General features: G+C 38.9%; 1 protein-coding gene across 1 annotated transcript; it reads right to left on the bottom strand.

Moving 5' to 3' along the window:
* Nucleotides 1-260: 260 nt before the first annotated feature.
* On the bottom strand, nt 261-18279 carry dixdc1b (DIX domain containing 1b). The gene is made up of 21 exons (XM_057361079.1): nt 18028-18279; nt 15189-15318; nt 14893-15018; nt 14562-14814; nt 13972-14094; nt 6960-7048; nt 6716-6867; nt 5357-5446; nt 4913-4966; nt 4228-4278; nt 3724-3828; nt 3565-3618; nt 3249-3341; nt 3068-3139; nt 2882-2944; nt 2589-2750; nt 2433-2499; nt 2147-2255; nt 1831-1939; nt 1596-1675; nt 261-1456 (listed from the first exon to the last, which is right to left on the bottom strand). The coding sequence occupies exons 1-21, from the start codon at nt 18100-18102 to the stop codon at nt 1450-1452; spliced, it is 2064 nt and encodes a 687-aa protein (XP_057217062.1). The 5' UTR covers nt 18103-18279; the 3' UTR covers nt 261-1449.
* Between the last annotated feature and the right edge of the window lie 1801 nt (nt 18280-20080).

Below are 20080 nucleotides of genomic sequence, written 5' to 3' on the forward strand. Positions count from 1 at the left end.
TATAACTGTGTGACCCACTACTTCATTCCAGAAAATTTTGACCTCTTGTTAATTTGAGAGTATAGGCTAATCATTAAATAAATGAGCAATTAATAACCAGTATAAGAAAGAAAATAAGACCTGGAGCTGTTGAGAAAACATTTAGGGCTATAAAACCAAATAGCATCAGCAGAGCTTACAAAAAGTGATTACGGTAAACGCTCCTATATAACACATCAAGTTTATTTTATTTATATATTAACAAAACATGTTACATGTTAATAAATAATATAACACATGATACATTTATTAAAGTTAATATTCTGATGGGGATAAAAAAGTTGAAAAAATACAGTATGATATAAAACAACTACATACTCAGAGGGTAAACTGTTTATTTGCAAACCAAATAACAATCCTCTTAACCAAGAAATAAGGCTACCAGCAATACTTTTGTAGCCACGTTGTTCCAGTTATTTAAGAGTCTCTATGATAAGTTTTTATGTGCCTTTCTGGCTGGTACAAAGGGGATATTCTATAACTTTGAAATATTACCATATAATTCTTAAGCCATCATACAGTAAAGGCACTATGCCTGAAATATTTACATATTTACATAAATAGGAAATAAAACAAAAATACAAAAGGCAAACCATGTTACCCCTCTCTGGTAGCAATGTGGTAGCTCCTGTAAACTATAAAGAAAGTCAGATCAGTGCAGCTAACAGCACATTGATAAATAAAAAAGCTTACAATAACAATAAGCGCTTTTTGCAATTTAGTTACGTTGACTTTAACTAAACGATGCAGACAAGTATTAAGACGCAGAATTATATTTTAACGATCTTGCATCAAAAAACAATACTTTGGTCCCTGGTGGAAAAAAAATCTGTTTTTATGTTTCTTTTTTTAAAAAGATCTCAAGGAATGTGAACATTTTGTTCTGAAGAAAAACCATTAAAAATAATCCATTACATTCTTTAACCACATTCAAACAAGTAATTCACCATTCACAGCAAAATCATTTCAATTTTAGATCAATTTAATTAAAAAGTAGTCTGGCAGTACCTACTTTTAAGTAGGTGAATTAAGATTGCCATCTTATCACATTATCAACCAAAACACTGAAAGGTTTGATTGACACACAAATGTTCCTTAAGCCTTTTCTCGGAATGAATATGGCAAAATCTCTAATCTGAAATTTATCCTGTCTAGTTATATTTTAATAATACTGATCTAGACAGGAATCTGGGTTAATATTTGACACTGGTCCTGGTCTTCATTTGTGCTTTCTACGCAGATTCTTGCTACTCTTACTGTAGCTCATGCAGGACAACTGCAAGATTTTTAAGGGCACCACTAGAGGTCCACTCTCTGTAGACTTGAGAATACGAATGAATGTTAATCAATGATCATTTTGGCACGGATTACACTTTTCCGATAATCTTCAAAGATTCTTGCAGATTCACATTAAGTCCTGTGGAGGAAAGAGAAAGAGAGTGAGCTTTTGAGGAATTTATATGGACACAAGATCTACAGTATATAGAAGATTCATTTTAATTTGAACAATCTTTAGTTCTGTTTTCTCAATGTCTCTATATGTGAACATGCTGTACCCTCTTTGTCCAAGGTCCTCCTCCACCCAGGCCACAATCTTTCCCTCCCAGCCAGGCACCACTGCATCATCATGAAACACCTGAAAGAAGCCATTAGTCTTCATTACTCATTCCAGTCACACAACTTGTCTATCAAACAATATACTTAACACTTTACACTTTCTTCTGTTTAAATTGAGATGCTTGAATAAAAACAAAGAAGAAAAAACATCTACTATGAAAAGAACTTGCATACCTCTTCCTTGACAGTGCCAAACTCTGGATCCAGTGCTTTAAAATGGTATCTATATTTTCCTTCCCGATCTATGGCTGCCTTAAAATCTCGCAAGGTGACCTCCCCCAGCCTGCCAACACATGTTCATAAATATTCAAAAACATGAGACAATGCAAACTTTCACTGTACATACATACAGCATACTGCTTTACATTGATCTAAAGTAGGGACCAATGAATCAATGAAAGACGGGGGACATTTTTAAGAAATCAGTTTTTATTTACTCATTATTTTTGCAATTAAGTTTAGTAATGCTAGTGGCACAGAGGCGACTGACCTCTTGGGAATGTTGATCATGAAGGGTGTGAGCGAGCGATCGGTAAAGTACAGGACTTTGGTGGTTGCTGAGGAGTTGAGTGAAGGACTGCTTTGAGAGTGAGCCATTTCTATAACAGAGCAGATGAACGCAATCCACTTTATCTCAATAGTCATTTTAACATATGTACTTGTAAAGTACACCAAGTATACATGATGTTCACAATGGAAGCTAGCATGAACAATGACAAGCATTTAGTTTATTTAGTTTAATACTCTCACTATTTCATTAAAAAGGTAATGCTTACTTGACGTAGGAGGCCAGGAATCTCTATCAGAGTGAGACGCTTTGTGTCCTGATGATTTGGTTCTAGTCTACAAAAAAACAGACTGATGTGAGAAAAAGGAATTCTGAAGCCTGTAGCAAGCCCAGCATGTGCGAGAGTAAAATGATTGTCCCGTACCCTCCGTTCCGGTTTATGATGCGACTCTCGGTCATACAGGCGATCCATCAGACTGGCCACACCCTGCTCTAGGGTGTCCAGGGTGTGATGTTGAGGGTCGTGACCTCCAAAGCTGTTCCTCAGACTGCGCAGAGCATCCCTTACCAACTGCAGCTCCTCAGCCTACCCAAGACACAAGTAATAAATATCTATTGCTTTTACACACATAGAAAACTGCCAAACAGTTCTTCTCCACAACTGAATCTTTGATGTCTTTTTAAGAACAAAGAGAAAAAAAACGAAGGTTTATTTACCTCACGTGTTGTTGATGTTGTGACTGGTGGGTGTGAGTAGCCATTATTTTGAGAGCCTGAGAGCTAAAACAGAAGACAGGACAGGTCTTTAGTTAAACTATAAAGGGGGAAAAAACACAGAGATTCAATAAGGCGTGAAACCAAACAGCTGTGAGTAGAGCTGTCTAATAACTATAACCATCTTACCTCCTGGGCCTCATGGCTCATTAACTCTTTGAGAATATTGTCCTTGTGCTCCAGCTCCCTCTGCAGGGAAGCCTGCGAGACACAGAAATTCTCATTAACAAAGAATGATCCAACAATAAAATGCAACAGTTTCTGTTTCAGCTAAGCCAACACATTCACAGCTCAGTGTTTGATGTTGTACCTGCTGGTTACTGGTGTCGGTCAGTTTACGCTGCGTATCATCCAGCTTCATCTGTTGCTGCAGTAGAAGCCGATCTTTCTGACCCAGCTCTTTCTGTATACCAGAAGACAATGGTCACAATGAGTTAAAATACATTTAATAATAAAAAACACTTGGAAAAAAAACATGCATGTAGATTATGCTGTAAAATATGACCAGGATGATTTTTCTCTATACATCACAACATTATTTGCCTCATGCCTAAGAATGGTCGAATTTGTTTCAGTGACACACAATGCCGTTAAATTGCACAAGGGCACATCCCTGCTACACGTGCCTTATATTCACTGAGAATTCTGGTCCTCTCCTCCAGCTTCCTCTGTAGCTCAGCCTGTGAAAAATACACATTGTGATCAATAAAAGCCTGGTCATACATGAAGTGAATTCAATCAATATGCAAATTGAACACAAAAATGTGTCACGTCCACAAGCTCACATTCTGTCCAGCCAGCTCATCTTTAGACATACTGGTGCGCAGGAGCTCCTGCTTGAGCTGCAGAACGGAGGACTCCTGCACCGCCATCCGCTGCTGAAGAGCATCCTGTCGACATGGGTCACGGTTAATCACTCAAACTCTACATAAAGAGATAGTACACCCCAAAATAAAGATTCTTTCATCATTTACTCACCGTCATGTAATTCCAAACCTGTATGACTTTATTTCTTTTGCAAAACACAAAAGAAGATATTTTTAAGAAAGTTGGTGTTCAAACAACATGGGACCCCATTGAATTTCGTTGTATGGACATAAAACCACTAATACATTTCTCCGAGTATCTTCTTTTGTGTTCCATAGAAGAAAAGAGTACAGGTTTGAATGACATAAGGCTACAAATAATGACAGAATTTTTATTTTTGGTTGAACTATCAGTGAACTTTAAGAAATTAGAATCAAGTTTGAAGGTTTCTTGTGTCGTGTTTGGAGATGGGAAAAACTCACTTTCACTCCCTGCAGGTTACGTGTCTCCTGTTTGCACTTCAACAGCTCCCTCTATGTGAAAATATAACAAAACACACATGAACTCTAGAGACCACACTTCATAGTTAGATTTTATTGCAAATCAATTTCAAAGATTTCATAGATTTCAAATCAATAGATATGACACATTTTCAATTCAACTACATCTAAGATGGAATTGTACTTGCTAGTGTTAAAGGGATAGTTCACCCAAAAATGAAAATTCTGTTATCACTTACTCACGTTCTTCTAATTTCAAACATGTATGACTTTCTTTCTTCTACAGGACACAAAAGATGTTTTGAAGAATGTTGTTAACCGAACAGCGATAGTACTGTCACAGTTCAGTTACCAACTTTCTTCATAATATCTTCTTTTGTGTCCTGCAGAAGAAAGTAATACAGGCTTAAAATGACAAGAGGGTGGGTAAATGATGACAGAATTCATTTTTGGGTGAACTATCCCTTAAATTCTCACGGTGTGTGCTACTATTGGCAGCATCAATATTTGTGAGTTGCATAACATCTCAACAATTAAACTAATTGCAAACCACATAAAGTGTAGAACACTAGTACTGCATGTCACACTTAAAAATACTATTAGACATCTATCTCTACATTTTTTGAAGCAGCAAAGACAAATACTAATGGCATTAAATATCTCCCACCTTCAGATCTTGACTCTCCTCCATGCTCTGGTCCAGACGACTCCGTATTACAACCTACAGCACAACAATAGATGATTTTTGCTGCTTCAGAATCAAATGACATGAAATACAGGACAAACATTAAACTAAACCTACTGAAAGTCTGTATTTAAAACAGGGAATAACATAGAAAAGAAAGACACTGCCGGAGAAAAGAGTATTTCAGGAGAGAGGCAGGGAAACGGATACCTGCGTCTCTCTCACAAACAAAGCAAAGTTCACAGTGAGAGAAACCTGATCTACTCTGACAGAGTAAAGTGAGAGAGTAAAAGAAAAGGGAGAGAGATGGGAGTTGGGAGGGGCATAGGAAGTCACATATTATCAAAAGGGAGGGAAAAGTTTACAGGATATGAAAGAAAAGAGGCCATTTCAGGGTAAAAACACTGTTGAGGACAAGATACACACCAACTGCTGCTCTGCATTTTCAACTCCGTCACCCAAACAGAGCGAAACCTCCTGTTCATCTTCAGGTAATGAACCATTGAGAAGAAGAGCCTGTAAAACACAAATGACACCTGTTATCATTCATCACCTCCTGAATCAACAGACACAAGCTCTTTGCATCAGTTCTCCTTTACTGGTTCTGTTTCACAATTCAGATTTTGAAAATGACACAAGTAACCCAATCAAAACCCAATTTTGGGTTGCAAGCCACCAGTTAGGAAGCACTGCTATAGAGCTCCGGAGGTTGATGTCATGCAATCTGAACGCGGCCATTTTGGCAGGCTATCAGGAGAGCGCTAGAGCGACTGTAGCATTGGTATTGACAGTGGTCAAACAATCATTTAAAACCAGGCTCGTGCTATTTTAACATGATGGACAGCTGCTGTGCGCCAGGATGCCGGAACAGGCGGGGGAAAGCAAAGGGCACATCCTTTTTATCATATTCCTATAATCCCGAGTCCCAGATAGACAATTAAATTGCAATAAGACATGCTAACCAACACGTCACCGCTATCTCTTCCTCTCTGTCGTTGTGCTGCCAAATCCTAAACAAGACACATCAGAGCAGCACTCGCCTAGTCCCGCTGTGCAATCACAGTGAGCTCCTAACACAACCCCACCGTGTCTGGCCACCACCCACGGCTTCAATGGAGGGTCATTTAGTTTTTTGGGAATGTTTAACCTGCAAGATCAGTGATATAGCTATATTGGCTACCTACAAACAAGGACAGCTAGGGTCGATGACGTTAGCTAACAACACAGTTGACTTACCCTTCCAATGACGACAAAGCAGGTTAAAGCCGGCAACTCCAAAGTTGAATATCCATTAAAAAATTCACATCAATTTTTACCACTCCAGGCTTTTAAAGAGTCTCCGGAGTAGGACGATGAAAAGTTGATGAGGTAGATGTAGATATTAGGATCCTGCAGTTCAGAAAAACTATCCGTTTCTTTATTGATACACGTTAAAAGCATCCTGGGGGCATTATAGGGATCTGTTATGTTTAATCTATTAAGTTTTGCTATGCGCAGGTCTATGTCTTTTGTATTAAAGTCTGCAATGAACTCTGTTGCCTTGAAACTCATGCTGGCGCCATTCATTTCATATTCGCTCCTGTCTGTCCTTGCGTGCCGGGATGGTGGTGTAAACAGAAAAGGTCACGTGACTGCCGGAGCTCTATGGAGCATACAGACTCTAATAGCAATACCCATCATGTGATCATCTGTGCTCAGAACAATCCCATAAGGAATCTTAAATCTGTGTCTTCCTCTTTAACAAAAAACAAGATTAGTAAATAGCATACTGTAGAATACCCATACCTGTAGACTGGACACCATTTTCCGTGCCTCCTGCATCTCCCTCTCCAGCTGCTCCTGTTGCTCACACAGTTTGTCTTCCCAGTTACATCCCCCAGCCAGACCATCATGCCCCTGGACAACAGCCTGGTCATACAGGGCCGATTTCACTGTTTCTTTTAATGACGAGGAGAAAGATTGTGACTGCAGCACTTGTATGGAAACCATCAGGTTTCTTATTATTGATAGATTAGTAATGGATAAATACCTGACTTATTGTTGTTTTCCCAGCCGTCATTAACTTCTGACAGACTGACAGAGTCTTTGGGGGTGTGTGTAGGGCTTGGTGAATTGAGGCTATGGAGACAAACAAAGAGATACAGTTGCTAACACCTTACTTTCCATGCAACTAGTTTCAGTACAACTTTTCTTACAAAAGTGAGTTATACTTAATAACAGTATGGACAGTAATAAACATGGCCCATGCAAATCATTTTTAATAAGCACATGAACAGATGCCTAAAATAATTGTTTATCAGAGGGTTTCTCAGAAAGACACAGTCAGTTAAAAATAAACGGTCCTGAAGCAAAGGGGAAAATTGCCTTTTTCCAAACAGTTGCCATGGAGACCCCCTCGCAAATATGATCAGCGAAGTCAGTCAGGATCTGTGTTCTGTTTGATCTAACGGCCTATCAATAATGCACCGTAAATCTGTTATAACGGCATAAACTGTCATGCATGTAATCTGAAACACCTTCAATATAATCTATGATATATGACAGTTATCAGTGTCAACCACATGTCCCTAAATATTCACTTTAAAAATTAAGGTTTTGTGAAAGTGAAAATATGCATTAGCAAATATGCTATATTAAGTTAACTTCATCACTGATGCATTCTAATTTTACTTAGAGTGATAGTTGTTGTAGTTCTGTTTATAGGTGAATAAATTATGACACAATTGTATTTTCATATTTATTTATTTACTGTAAAACTGTCATTTGTTACAATACCCGTTTAGTTTGAAAGTGTGAGATGAGTTGTGAGATGTCCATTAGCTTATTTCATGTTCAGTTTTCCAGACAAATAAGAGTAGTGGACATGAAGGTTTGACCAAAACAATGACTTTTAAGCCCTGGAGCAAAAAAAAACGCATGATGGGTCAACCAAGTGCAAAACTGTCTAGAACAGTCTGTGACTTACCGCATCAACAACTCTTATCCTCAAAGCTATGTCACAAGGCTAAAATGACAGTCCTGCAGCATTTAACCTTCAGATCAGACGCATTGTTAAAGGGATAGTTCACACAAAAATGAAAATTCTGTCATCATTTACTCACCCTCTTGTCATGTCAAACCTGTATGAGTTTCCTTCTTCCGCAGAACACAAAAGAAGATATTTTGAAAAATGTTGTTGACCGAACAGCGATGGCAGCCATTCACTTGCATTAGTTTTGTGTCCATACAATAGAAGTCAATGGCTGCCACCGCTGTTCGGTTATCAACATTCTTCAAAATATCTTCTTTTGTGTTCTGAAAAAGAAAGAAAGTCATACAGGTTTGAAATGACAAGAGGGTGAGTAAATGATGACAGAATTTTCATGTTGGGGTGAACTATCACTTTAAGATGCTCTCATAATCAAAACTTGATGCATCTTCTTTTTTGACTTTCTAAACTCATTCTGCTCATTGGTTCCATTCACAGTTACAGTCAAGCAAGTTGACATTTCAACCAACGCCTGCAGCAAGTGCAGTGCACCCCGCCCGAGTGACCTTTGGAAAACTTTTGTTTATTTTCAGATGGAGGAAACAGATCCAGATCCAGATCTCATGCTGTGCAACTGGTTTGGGTTGACCTGGGCAGTATTTTATAACAAGAAACATGTTGATCTTTGCAGACCTCCAGATATTTTAGAGCTCGGCAAATTATACTGTGTGATGAAAAATGGGTGAAGACAAAAGACCCAGGCTGATCTGTTTTTTTCTCTTTAACAAAGCAACAATGCTGCTTCTCCAAAGATACAAAGCGGTTGTTGTTTTTTGTTTTGCGTGTGTGTTGTGCTGGCTCTCATTGTCCTAATCCGGGCTTCGGAGCACAGAGACCATGAAAGAGATGACCCGTCACACTCCACATTACTCTCTTTGTTTCATTTTTCTCACGTTGTGGGGAGGGTAAAGAGGGGACTGTTTTCTTTCAATACCAAATCCAGACCCCCATCTTCATAGTGACCCAAACATCTACACACACTCAGAAACTTTTTTCCGTTTGTCTTCTGTGATGTGCTTGCTTAAGATGTGCATCACAATAAACAGATGAACAAAGTCAACTGAAACTCATGTCATCTGGAACAAGTCTGTGACTATTTATTAGTAGCTTTGTACAGATTTTTGTACAGTTGTTTTTCTCCACAAACTAATAGTTGCAAACAACTCCAGCACAGAGTCAACCCTTGTGTGAGGCCAAGGAATTCTTTAATATTTAATTATTTTATATTTAACTTTAATAAAACGATAAATGTCAATTGAACACACTTGCCCTTTTAAGTATGGGGGGGAAAATTACTCATATTAAAACTGTTTGGGACACTATCTATTCTATGCCCATGCTAATACTAACAAGACAAATGGATGTGAAAAATCACAGATTCAGAGTATGGGTGCCCAGAGGACACATTCAGCACGAGAAGACATTGCACAACTAAGGCATTTCGAATGGCCTTGAAGTTCACAATATCAGCCATTGTGTTGCTGAAACATTCTTTATTCAAGGCCAAGATAGGTGGAAACAGCTATGGAATGATTGACAGCTAGAGACTGACTGACACTGGAGAGAAATCAAAGTGAAACCACAAAGCGTTATTTTAGTCATATGTAAATCTTTGATCTGTAATAGCTGTTCTCTCAGGATCAAACACTAGCCCACGCTGAGTTACTTCCTATTCAAACTCCAGTTCTTACCATTCTTTCTGAAATGCAAAACAACTGAGCAGGAAAAAAATGCTCCATTTTTCATAAGCTGATACAACCCTCGCTGGTTGAATTTTTCATTATATAACCAACTCAGATGCAGAGACAATACAAGCAATTATGGTGTGGTCTATCTCATAGGATCTTAAGATTCCCAACAGGAAACCTGATAATCTCTTTAGCTGCTCACACTTTCTGTCCTAAGAAATATGACTAGATCTAAGTTTTTCTCAATTCTCTCACATCCACATACAGTATGAGATTTCAAGCCACACATGAGGATGAGGGTTTAAGATTAATTTCACATTTGGGAGGGTAAACTGCCATATTCTGTATTTTTGCAATGCACTGTCAGAAGTAAAACAAACTTATGAAACACATTACACATTAACCAATGGGAAAATTCTTCCATAATGTTGAGCCAAACCAAACCATAAATGACACTATGAGGAAACGCTGTGTTGTACACCAATGACAGCTTATAATGACAGAAAAGCTGATCACAATGCAGTCTTAAAGCGCAGTGCAGGTGGTGCTGACATCGAGAAGATGGTCAAACTAAATGATTCTTGTATGAGCTACAGCAGAAAAGTATGCCGAGTCAAATCCTCTACAGCAGTGACACCTTTCACTCACAAACCCCACATGCTCTTCGTAAATGCCCTGCAACAGCGATTGTCCTTCTTTAGTAGTCAAAATGCAAAAACTGGTCTAAAAGGAACAGTTCACCCAAAAAAGAAAATTCTGTCTTCATTTACGCACCCTCAAGTTGTTCCAAATCCGTATAAATCTCTTTGTTCTGATGAACACAGAGAAAGATGTTTTGAAGAATGTAGGACAGCAAACAGTTCTGGGGCACTTCTGACAACCATTGTAATTTTTACCACTACGGCAGTCAATGGTGGCCATGAACTGTTTGGTTACAAGCATTCTTCCAAATATCTTTCTCTGTGTTCATCAGAACAAAGGAATTTGGAATAACTCGAGGGTGAATAAATGATGACAGAATTTTAACTTTTGAGTGAACTGTCACTTTAAACAGAACTGTCAAGCTAATGTTGTTTCAGCATCTGGAGTTGTCACACCAACAATGATTAAATCATTGGAGTTCAACTCCAGTCAGACGACACAACTTTGTCACATTGTTTTATATCACTGCAAGAGTAAACACCCCTTTACTGAGCAGTCTCAGCTCAGATAAAGGTCAGTGACTGAAATTTATATGTACAAACTTGTTTTACAAAGCGATTTTAAAGCTGCAACACATAACTCATGCAAGCTGCAACCTCAAAGTATAAATCACTTTTATAAGCTTTCGTTTTTGATTTGAGTTAAGGGGACATTTTTGAATACAGTGTTAACTGATTTTTGTTTATTTTTAACAAAATACGTTTAATATTTCCGCTTTTACAGAAAAAGACATAACAGCTTGCAATCATATGCTTACCAACTCTTCAACTGCTTCATTTGACAACATAAATGTGTGGATAAACTGCAAATTCTTACCATTTAATTTGTTTTGCTCCCATTTTGGCACTGAGTCTCTACCCCTCTCCACCCGTTTATTCATCCACAGAACAAGAAATCTTGGAATCATCATCCTTCTTCCAAACGTCTTTAGAGTCCAGACCCAGCACAGTAAACACAGAGAGTAAACTGTCTACACGTTTACTAATGAGCTCCTCTTTATCTCACAGTGGTATCTTTTGTGCCTCAAAACCATGTTTGGAGCCGCTGGCAGCACATATCCTGCTAAAAGCCTCCTGGTGTGTTTGATCTGTTCTTCAGATGCTGTCCATATGGAAATCCTGTTTTCAACCCTCCACAGTGACAGGAGAGAGAGACACAACTACAACCGAAGCAGCTGCATCCTGCCCGTCTCCCCTCTCTCGCTCTCTCTCACAGAGTTTGGGCTAATTCTTCTTCTTTTCAGTTTAACACTACAGACGACTCCTTTCCATAAAGCTCTCCATCCCGAGAGCCGAGTCTTCCTCTCTGTCAGACGTGGTCCGGCCTTCCTCTGTTTACCCTCCCCCCTGTTCTCTTTAGCCCACCCTCTGTTTCTTCTTCACTCTCTTTTTCTCTCTGCCTCTTACACCATCTGTTAGGAGCAGTATTTTCATGGAGGGGGGCTGGTAGGGACTCATTAAGAATGATTTGTAGATGGGTAAAGACTCAACAAGTTTACACATTCCTGCTCTGCTTGCTACAGGTCAGGCTGCATGTCTCACTGGATACAATATTCAGACTAGGGCTGTGCAAAAATATTCACGATTGTGTATCGATAGTCCCACCTCTACTATCGATACATTTATTCAAATCACGTTTTAACATCATATACAGTACAAGGAGTTTTCTCAAGCTGGAGTGAGCATGGTGCTCCAGCTTCCAGAGCCGACGCGTGGGTGCGCTTTAATTTTAATGATGCATGTTTAGAGCGCGCATGAAACGCGTTCATTGTGATGCTCGATGTGGAGTAAAGGCACAGTTTTTTTTCCTAATCGACTGACAATGAGTATGTTGCTGCGGGCAACACAAGACTATAAAGTTATAAGGTAAACTATCCTCGTACTTAGCTGTCAAACAATAACTGCGAGTAATTAAATATTCCTAATATCTCCTAAAATGCAATCTAAAGAATGCACAAACTGACATTAACGCTATGAAACTGAAGAGCAGCTAAAAAAAACTTGCAGAAAAAACAATAGAGCTCTGCCCAAAGCACAATAGAAAATGTAATGGATTTAATGGTTATAATGGAAATTGTATTAGTTTTAATTGAAACTCTAATGGTGCCTACTGGTATGATGGATTCTATTGGTGGGATGTAAAAAAATACCCCAGGTGATCCACAGCAAGTTGTATTTTCAGCTCTATTTTCGTTTTACATTTTTTATTTGAAAAAGTATTGCAAAATATTGCAATTATGTATCGTATCGAAATATATTAAAAATATTAAATATACTAAAAATATTATATATATATATATACATAGGAGTTTTTCTGTGGCTCAGTGGTTAGAGCATGGCGCTAGCAACACCAAAGTCCCAGGGACTGCACATAAAGACTAATGTATAGTATAATGCAATGTAAGTCGCTTTGGATAAAAGTGTCTGCCAAATGCATAAATGGTAATGTAATATTGTTTTGTGACTTATCTATCGTGACATGTATCGTATCGCAAGGCCCTTGCCAATACACAGCCCTAATTCAGACATAACTTTACTTTCACAGCAGCCAGAATTTTTTTAATAATCAGAATGACAAGAGGTTAATCAGCCAAACAGACGGTAAACTACCCGGCATTGGTCAAATGGTTAATCGACATTGCTATTCCACTACTCTGGATCAATGAAATTTATACATATAATTTTTATATACGTATAGTTTTTATTTAATTAGATCTATTATCTTGACTTCATAACTACTGAGAATGAATATCATTTGGCCTACAGGTCAGTGAGCAGTAAGGATCAGTCACGATCTGAGCAGTCAAATGATTGCAGTCCATGTCATTGACCAGAAAATCGTAATGTCCTAGACTAAAACTATCATTATTTCTTGCGGAACACCCCTGTGCAAAATGCCCATTTAAATTTTTGTCACATATCTTGATGGTATCTAAAGTGATCTGCATACAACTAAAGACCAGTAACTGAGTGTATGAGATGTTCATACGTATGTCCTCAATCAGATCCTCCAGCTAAAATCAAAGCAGCACTGCCACATAAAAGCACACAATTTTCCGCAAACGCTTCATCCCAGAACTAAAAAAACTTTGTGACAGCATCCTCCAGCCTTTCTGTGTGATCTCTCATAAAAGCAGTGGCAAGGTTGTTGATATATTTTTATGGATTTTAGGATGCTGAGAAGCTCATTGGTTTCAGGGTGTTTTTCAAGAGTGTTTCAGATGATTGTAAGGACATCAGATTTAACTTTTGATCAATACAGCTCAATAAAATGTTTCAAAATAGTGTCAATAAAAAAGTAAGTGCTGCTTCAAAACAAAGAAAGCCTGAACAGAAATGGACATGACTTACATGACAACAATGTATTCTCAATTCACGAGCTGATATCTCATTCTCTACTTCTAGCTATATTTTCATTTATCATCTGATGATGACAAAATGCTTTTGCTGGATCCTAAATGTATAATATAACACAGCTCATCTACTTACACCGCATGTAGGTCAATTACTAACCCAGCACAATATCCAAACACTCACAGTACTCAATTGAATGTCTCACAAGGCAGCCTAGTTACACCGAATAGTACATTTGCTTTAAAATATATATGGATATCCAGTGTTTACCCGGCAGAGGATCTCGCTCCCGTGTCCTCCTCAAATGTCCCTCGCTGTCCTTCATACTGTTGGACCAACGCTCGGACGCTCAAGCAGGGGTTCTCCATGTCCTCATCTGCACTGTAGCCACGACTAAGAGAATACATATAGAGAGGTGTTAAATCGGATATGGTATTGATCTTATCCTTTTTTACCTAAAATCGTCACACTTACTCTGAATATATTAACAAACAACAATTTTCAAAGGTGTCATCAGAGCACATTAGAGCTTGACAGTAGACTTGACATAAACTGGGGGTGAAACACTTTGCAGATCTGCTTGTCCATATGCTGCCTTTAAACCAAGCTGCAATAACCACAAACAGCAGCAAGAGGGCGATGTTTTGATGTGTCAGAGAAAGCTAATGGATCCTATTAAAGTGAGAAGTTGTTTTAATCGAGTTATGAAGACTTCTCAAGCTACAGAGCTCTAAACTAAGCTACCAGCACAGGAAACTGTGTTCCCATGGGTTATTTGAAACTACAGTGGAAAGCATCTGCATGGAAACGTCGAGTGAACAGATCAGACGGAGAGAAACAGCAGGCGAGGCTTTTTCTACCTGCTCCATTCCTGTCGTAGGTGAAAGACGGAGCGACCTGGGCGAGAAGCATCTTGCCTGGCAGCCGCCAGTGCTGCTGCGGCATTCTGGGCCATGGCCATGGTTGAATGAGGTCTGTGATTGGCTGATGAGCCAGTGGAACTTCTGCTTAAACCAGCTAGAGCTCTGTGATTGGCCGATGAGGAGGGTTTAAAATGTGCAGCCAGAGCGAGGATGAGCCTCATGGCGGATTTGAGGTTCCCCTCCACGATGTCTTTGAGAACAAAGAGAAAATCTTAAATAAGTCGGTTTATCATCTTAACTGTGATTAAGAGCCTGCGGTGATACTCACCCTTGGCAGAGGTCTGTGGCATTCGGATTCGTTTGGATGAAACAAACTGCAAAACCTTCTCCACGTTCTGTTTCGTTTCCTGGTCGTTCTTTGGCACATAATGAATGCCATCCAGCAGCTCACCGGCTTGCAAAATATATATAACACATCTTAATAATGCAGCTTATTAAAAAAATGGAATATAGCACTAAAACTGCTTGTGTGCCAGAAATAATAATCAAGCTGTTAATATTAAGCATTACCACACAGCTAAGCTCTTTACATGAAAACAAGCAAGGAACATTGAGCATCCTTACCCACAATCTCAATGAGGTGTGCGAGGACGACGCCATCTCTTAGATCCTGTCGTAGGTCGCTCACAGGTCTCAGACCTGGCTTCTTCCTCAGCTGGGCATTAACCCAAGACACATATGCAGCGAGTTGTTGCTAAAAAGGCAATATTTTTATATAAGTGAGCGCAATTTTTACAAAACCTGTAATTCTATTATTAGAATAGAGCGTTTTAAAGGTGCTGTGTGTAATTCTTTGGAAGATCTATTGACAGAAATGCAATGTAATATACATAACTATGTCTTCGGAGGTGTATAAAGACCTTACATAATGAAGCGTTATGTTTTTTTATCTTAGTAATTCACCATGTTGTTTCTACAGTAGCCCTAAACGGACAAACTGCTCTGCAGAGCACGTTTCGTAAATACATGATCTCCTTCGGGAAAGAAGCGAAAACGTGACGTCATCGGTTCTGTGTTAGCTGCCGAAAGGGAGGGGTGGAGTGAGCCTTTGGTTGCAATTTGCAACCTCACCGCTAGATGCCGCTAAATGTCATACACTGACTGGACCTTTAAGCAAAGATACCGGATATAAACAATACAGACATGTATGATGTAAAATGATAGCTTGCTTGTTCAATAACACAGGTTCAATTCAAAGGCCCCACAAAGTAAATTGGTTTAGAAGTCAGTTAAATTCTTCCATTTGTTAGTTGAAATATGTACTTATCCTCAGGCTGACCTTGGAAGACACAAGAATAAATCACAAGACTCAATTGAGTCAGTGTGCTATTATGAAGCCATAACTTAAAGCATTATTACCGGTCATGTTACTCGGCTTCTTGGCATTCGCTTTTCAAACGATGTAAGATTCAGGGACAGTTGGGTCAAAAGGATTACTGTAATGTTCTTGAAACTTATTAATCTCTTTATTCAGTTAAAGGGATAGTTCACCCAACAATCACACTTTTTTATGTGGAACACAAAAGAAGAAATTTTGAGAAATGTCTCAGGGGTTTTGTGTCCATACAATAGAAGTCAATGGTGTCCATTGTTGTTGCTTATCAACGTTCTTAAAAATATCTTCTTTAGTGTTCTGCATAAGAAAAAAAGTCATACATGTCTGGAATAACTTTCATTTCTGGGCAACTGTTCCTTTACGTTTGGGCTGCATAAGACGCTCTCAGTTGATTAGTGCTGACAGTCCTTTGTTTCAGAGGTTACACAGGGTGTGTCTGCGCTGATGCCCACTGGAATACCCGCCGTCAAAAAAACTTTATGCCTCAGTGCTGAAGATGCACCTGTTTTGACAGGGCGAGTCCCTTCCTATTCACCCTCGCCGGTCGCCATCACCCGGGTTCAATGGCATGGATTAGTCCGACCTGCACTTTCCCTGCATTGTCACAAAAGAACAGCTTAACTCCCCACGCTCACGCTTCCTCTCCAGCAGATACATGTAGGAACACATACAGACTGCAGCGAGGGCTGCCGCACTTCCACCCCCTGGCAAATGTACTGCACGCTGAACAAAATGTTTTTTAAAGGATGAAAAATGTCAAGTGGCTGGGGGAAAGGAACAGCTTTATCTCTTTATGAACTAAACATAATACTGAAATTGACCCCATGTTTTTTGCACTCCTGGTGCAATGCATTACCAATTGAGCTAGAGTAACAACTAAATAAGGACAACAAAATCTGTATGTTTTTCACAATGTCCCTATATGCACCAACTGTGCAATATATTGGTTTTCCTCACGGTGGACTTTCTAACACAATGCAGCTCTGTCTACAGAATATCTCACTTCAATCTAACAGTATCCCAAGGTGACAGACGTCCTAGTGAGAATAGCCAACACACAGAAAGTGTTCAGCACAGATGCACTGTCAGATGCTGACCAAGCTGTAAAATTGTTAGAGCAACAGCCCCATGCAGTCAGCTGTATAAATGAGCTGTCTGTTCCCACAGCAACCCTACAGACAAACAGCTCCATCACTGGAGCTTACTGTATTCTTATCTTGCTCTAGGTGAACCTGAAATATCTTTATGGGAAGTAGAGAATAAGACAGCTGGGGTTTGTAACAAAAAAATCCATAATGCCCTGAGAACAGCACTTGATTGTTCAAGTGTTATGGCCAGAGGGTAGGCAGATGTAGAAGCACTCAGTCTTACTGTAGGTAGATCTGACATCGCTAGGGAATGTCACGCGCACGTGGTTATAGAAATGACATAATATGCTTAAAACCTCCTCCCAAGTATTCTTTATGGGAGTAAAAGCACTTTAAATCTCATGTTGGTGACGGCAACTGAATGCAAGAAAGTAATTGTTTCTTAAAGAAAAGATTTCACGTTATTCCAATGAACATACAAAATCAAATTTAGCACCGAGTTGCCATTTCTCATACTGTATATTAGAGAAAACACAGCAGACTATAAATACAGCATAATTAATAAAACTATAAAATTGAATTATTGTATTGCTAGGAATGTAATTAAATTAAAAACGGCAAGGAGTAAGAACCTCGCTGTTCCTTTTGGTAACATAGCGTGCTTCACATACATTTTTTCCAAGTAAAAACTGAAAACCCGTCAAAACCTGTACGAAATACTGACTGTTAACAAACGTGTACGTTAAATAAACTATTATATGCATGCAGAAGAATGGTTTCAACATAACAACGCACATAAACCGTCAACAATGCCGTCACGCGCGTTTCATGCGTAAAACGTTTAATAGTTGCCCCTTCTAACTGAACTTTCGGAACTTTACAAAGCAAGCGTGACTGACTGATATCGCAAAGAATGAAATAAATAGACGTGTAAACTGACATGAGGTCTATAGACCCACTCGGTTTCTTGGTTCAGTACCTCATTCGGACCCTCCTGTAGCACGTCAATGAGACTTCCTTTAGACAGAGATGCGATCATTTTCTGACTTCTCATCAAGGTGAGAGGAGAAACGTTAACGTCGCCAGTCAGCGATAGCTTTTAACCGCATAACGTAACGGAGGTAAACAAAGGAAACTACAGAAAACACCCCAGCCAAGGCGATGGCCATATGTGCCAGCCCGTTAGCCTGCTAGACGTGAAACAGGATACTAGGTGGACTCGGATGGAGAGACGTTATGCGCATGCGCTTGCAGCAGCTGCTCCGCGGTCGTTATGGCGACGCTTCAGCTACCTTAAGTGCTTTGCTGTTACTGTCTCCAGGTTAAGCGTTGTAATGTACCTGCTTTCGCTGTTATCTGCAATGTTAGTGTGAGACATTGTGGTGCACGTTGATTATATAACTTGAAGTAAAACTTTTGGACTTCAAAGCATTGTCTGTGTGTTCTAGACTGGATATCACACATCAACTTTACTAAAGCCAACTGACATGAAATCTGAAATGTTTCACGAAGTCTATGACTTCGGTGAGTTTGTTCAGCTCCATTAGACCACATCCTTCCTGCCAGCCTCACTTCCTGGCTGCGTCTGCCTCTACAGTACACGATATCTGTAGATATGGATTTTTGCTAATAATTAAAAACAATAACTTTACAAAATCACGAACAAGATTAAATAAGTACATAATACTTCCTCTATTGACATGCTTGTTTCTGCAGTGTTTGAAACGTCAATACATGTTTTGAAAGATCAAACCCCGTCACATCCTCATAGTCGAGTTCATTACCGGTATGATATTGTGTAACACTATGAGGTGAATTGCAGCTGAATTACACTAACATCTGATGTAACTTAGAAAACCAAAGGCAATTGACTTGAATGGTGTCCAGTGCAAAGCTATGACCAATTCACAATACGAAAGAACATCAATTAAATAATTCTACTTTTATACCTAAAAAAATCACAGGCATTTGCAGTCTGGTTATTATTGTTATTTTTTTGTTATTGTATTATTATTAAAACTGTATGTCTCCCTCTCCTGTAAGAAGTGAAGTTGAACATGATTTGATAAAATTGTCAATAAATAATAGTTCCATCTTTTTATTCTAACTTTTTTCAAAACTCAATCAAAGTAGACTAGCCCATATGTATTATCTCAACGAACTTTGTAACTTAAACGACTTAAAATAAAGAAATAAGTTTACATTTTTGTAGAACCCTTGTTCAATGGCGAATACTATATCCCACCCCAGCCTAACCTCAGATGAAACAGTATATGAAACACTGCTAGCGCAAATTATTCACGATAATTCAAATTTACATCATTTCAAGTGATGTCCTGGTAAAAACGAATACATCTGGAATATAGGATACCAAACAAAAATCAACCCACTGTGGTTCAAACATCTTCTAATGTTGTAGTTATATTCCGATTGCTGTAAATCCTAATGGCACAATTTTAACATGCAAATACAGAATGTATTTATTATTTGTGCCCATAGAGTTATATGTTTGGCTGTTGATGTAGGCTTACTGTAAAAAACACACAATGGGAAAATGACACACTCCAGTACTTCTAGGGTTTAAAAGATGACTTACAGGTTTCGCCACAGATGGGGAATGCAGCATCTTGCTGGTCTGCAAAGTGACAAAGGGAACTTTTCATTGTTCCGAATATTGAATCCCACAAACAGAGACTAACTTGTAAACAATGATGGATTACAGCCAATACCCTGCACTTGTTTTCTGTAAAAATGTATGTTATGCACTTACACACTAAATTAATTTGGTTTATTTTAAATATGGCAAAGAAAGCGAAGTGGTTAACGCTTTCAGTTAGCGTTAGCATTAATAATATTTTTGTTAAAGAAAAGCAAGCAAGTCTGTGACCTACCATGTGTTTCTCCCGCCTTCTTGGTGATATCATTAGCAATTTTGACAATTAACCCTAATTTGAATGTAAATATTCATTGTCCCGAGTAGAAAGTAAATCTCAGCAGCAGACTGGTGAAGTTACATCAGCTCACTCTCAGTT

This window comes from Triplophysa rosa, linkage group LG19, assembly GCF_024868665.1.
Source record: "Triplophysa rosa linkage group LG19, Trosa_1v2, whole genome shotgun sequence".
NCBI classification, from domain to species: domain Eukaryota; kingdom Metazoa; phylum Chordata; class Actinopteri; order Cypriniformes; family Nemacheilidae; genus Triplophysa; species Triplophysa rosa.

Bases quoted from the DNA above. Each gene is read 5' to 3' on its own strand.
- dixdc1b (XM_057361079.1), bottom strand. From the start codon at position 18,102: ATGAGAAGTCAGAAAATGATCGCATCTCTGTCTAAAGGAAGTCTCATT. The intron at 15,019-15,188 runs GTAAGGATGCTC...ATATTTTGCAAG, and splicing joins ACACCTCATTGAGATTGTGG to CCGGTGAGCTGCTGGATGGC. The intron at 14,095-14,561 runs GTAGAAAAAGCC...GTATTCTCTTAG, and splicing joins CTACGACAGGAATGGAGCAG to TCGTGGCTACAGTGCAGATG.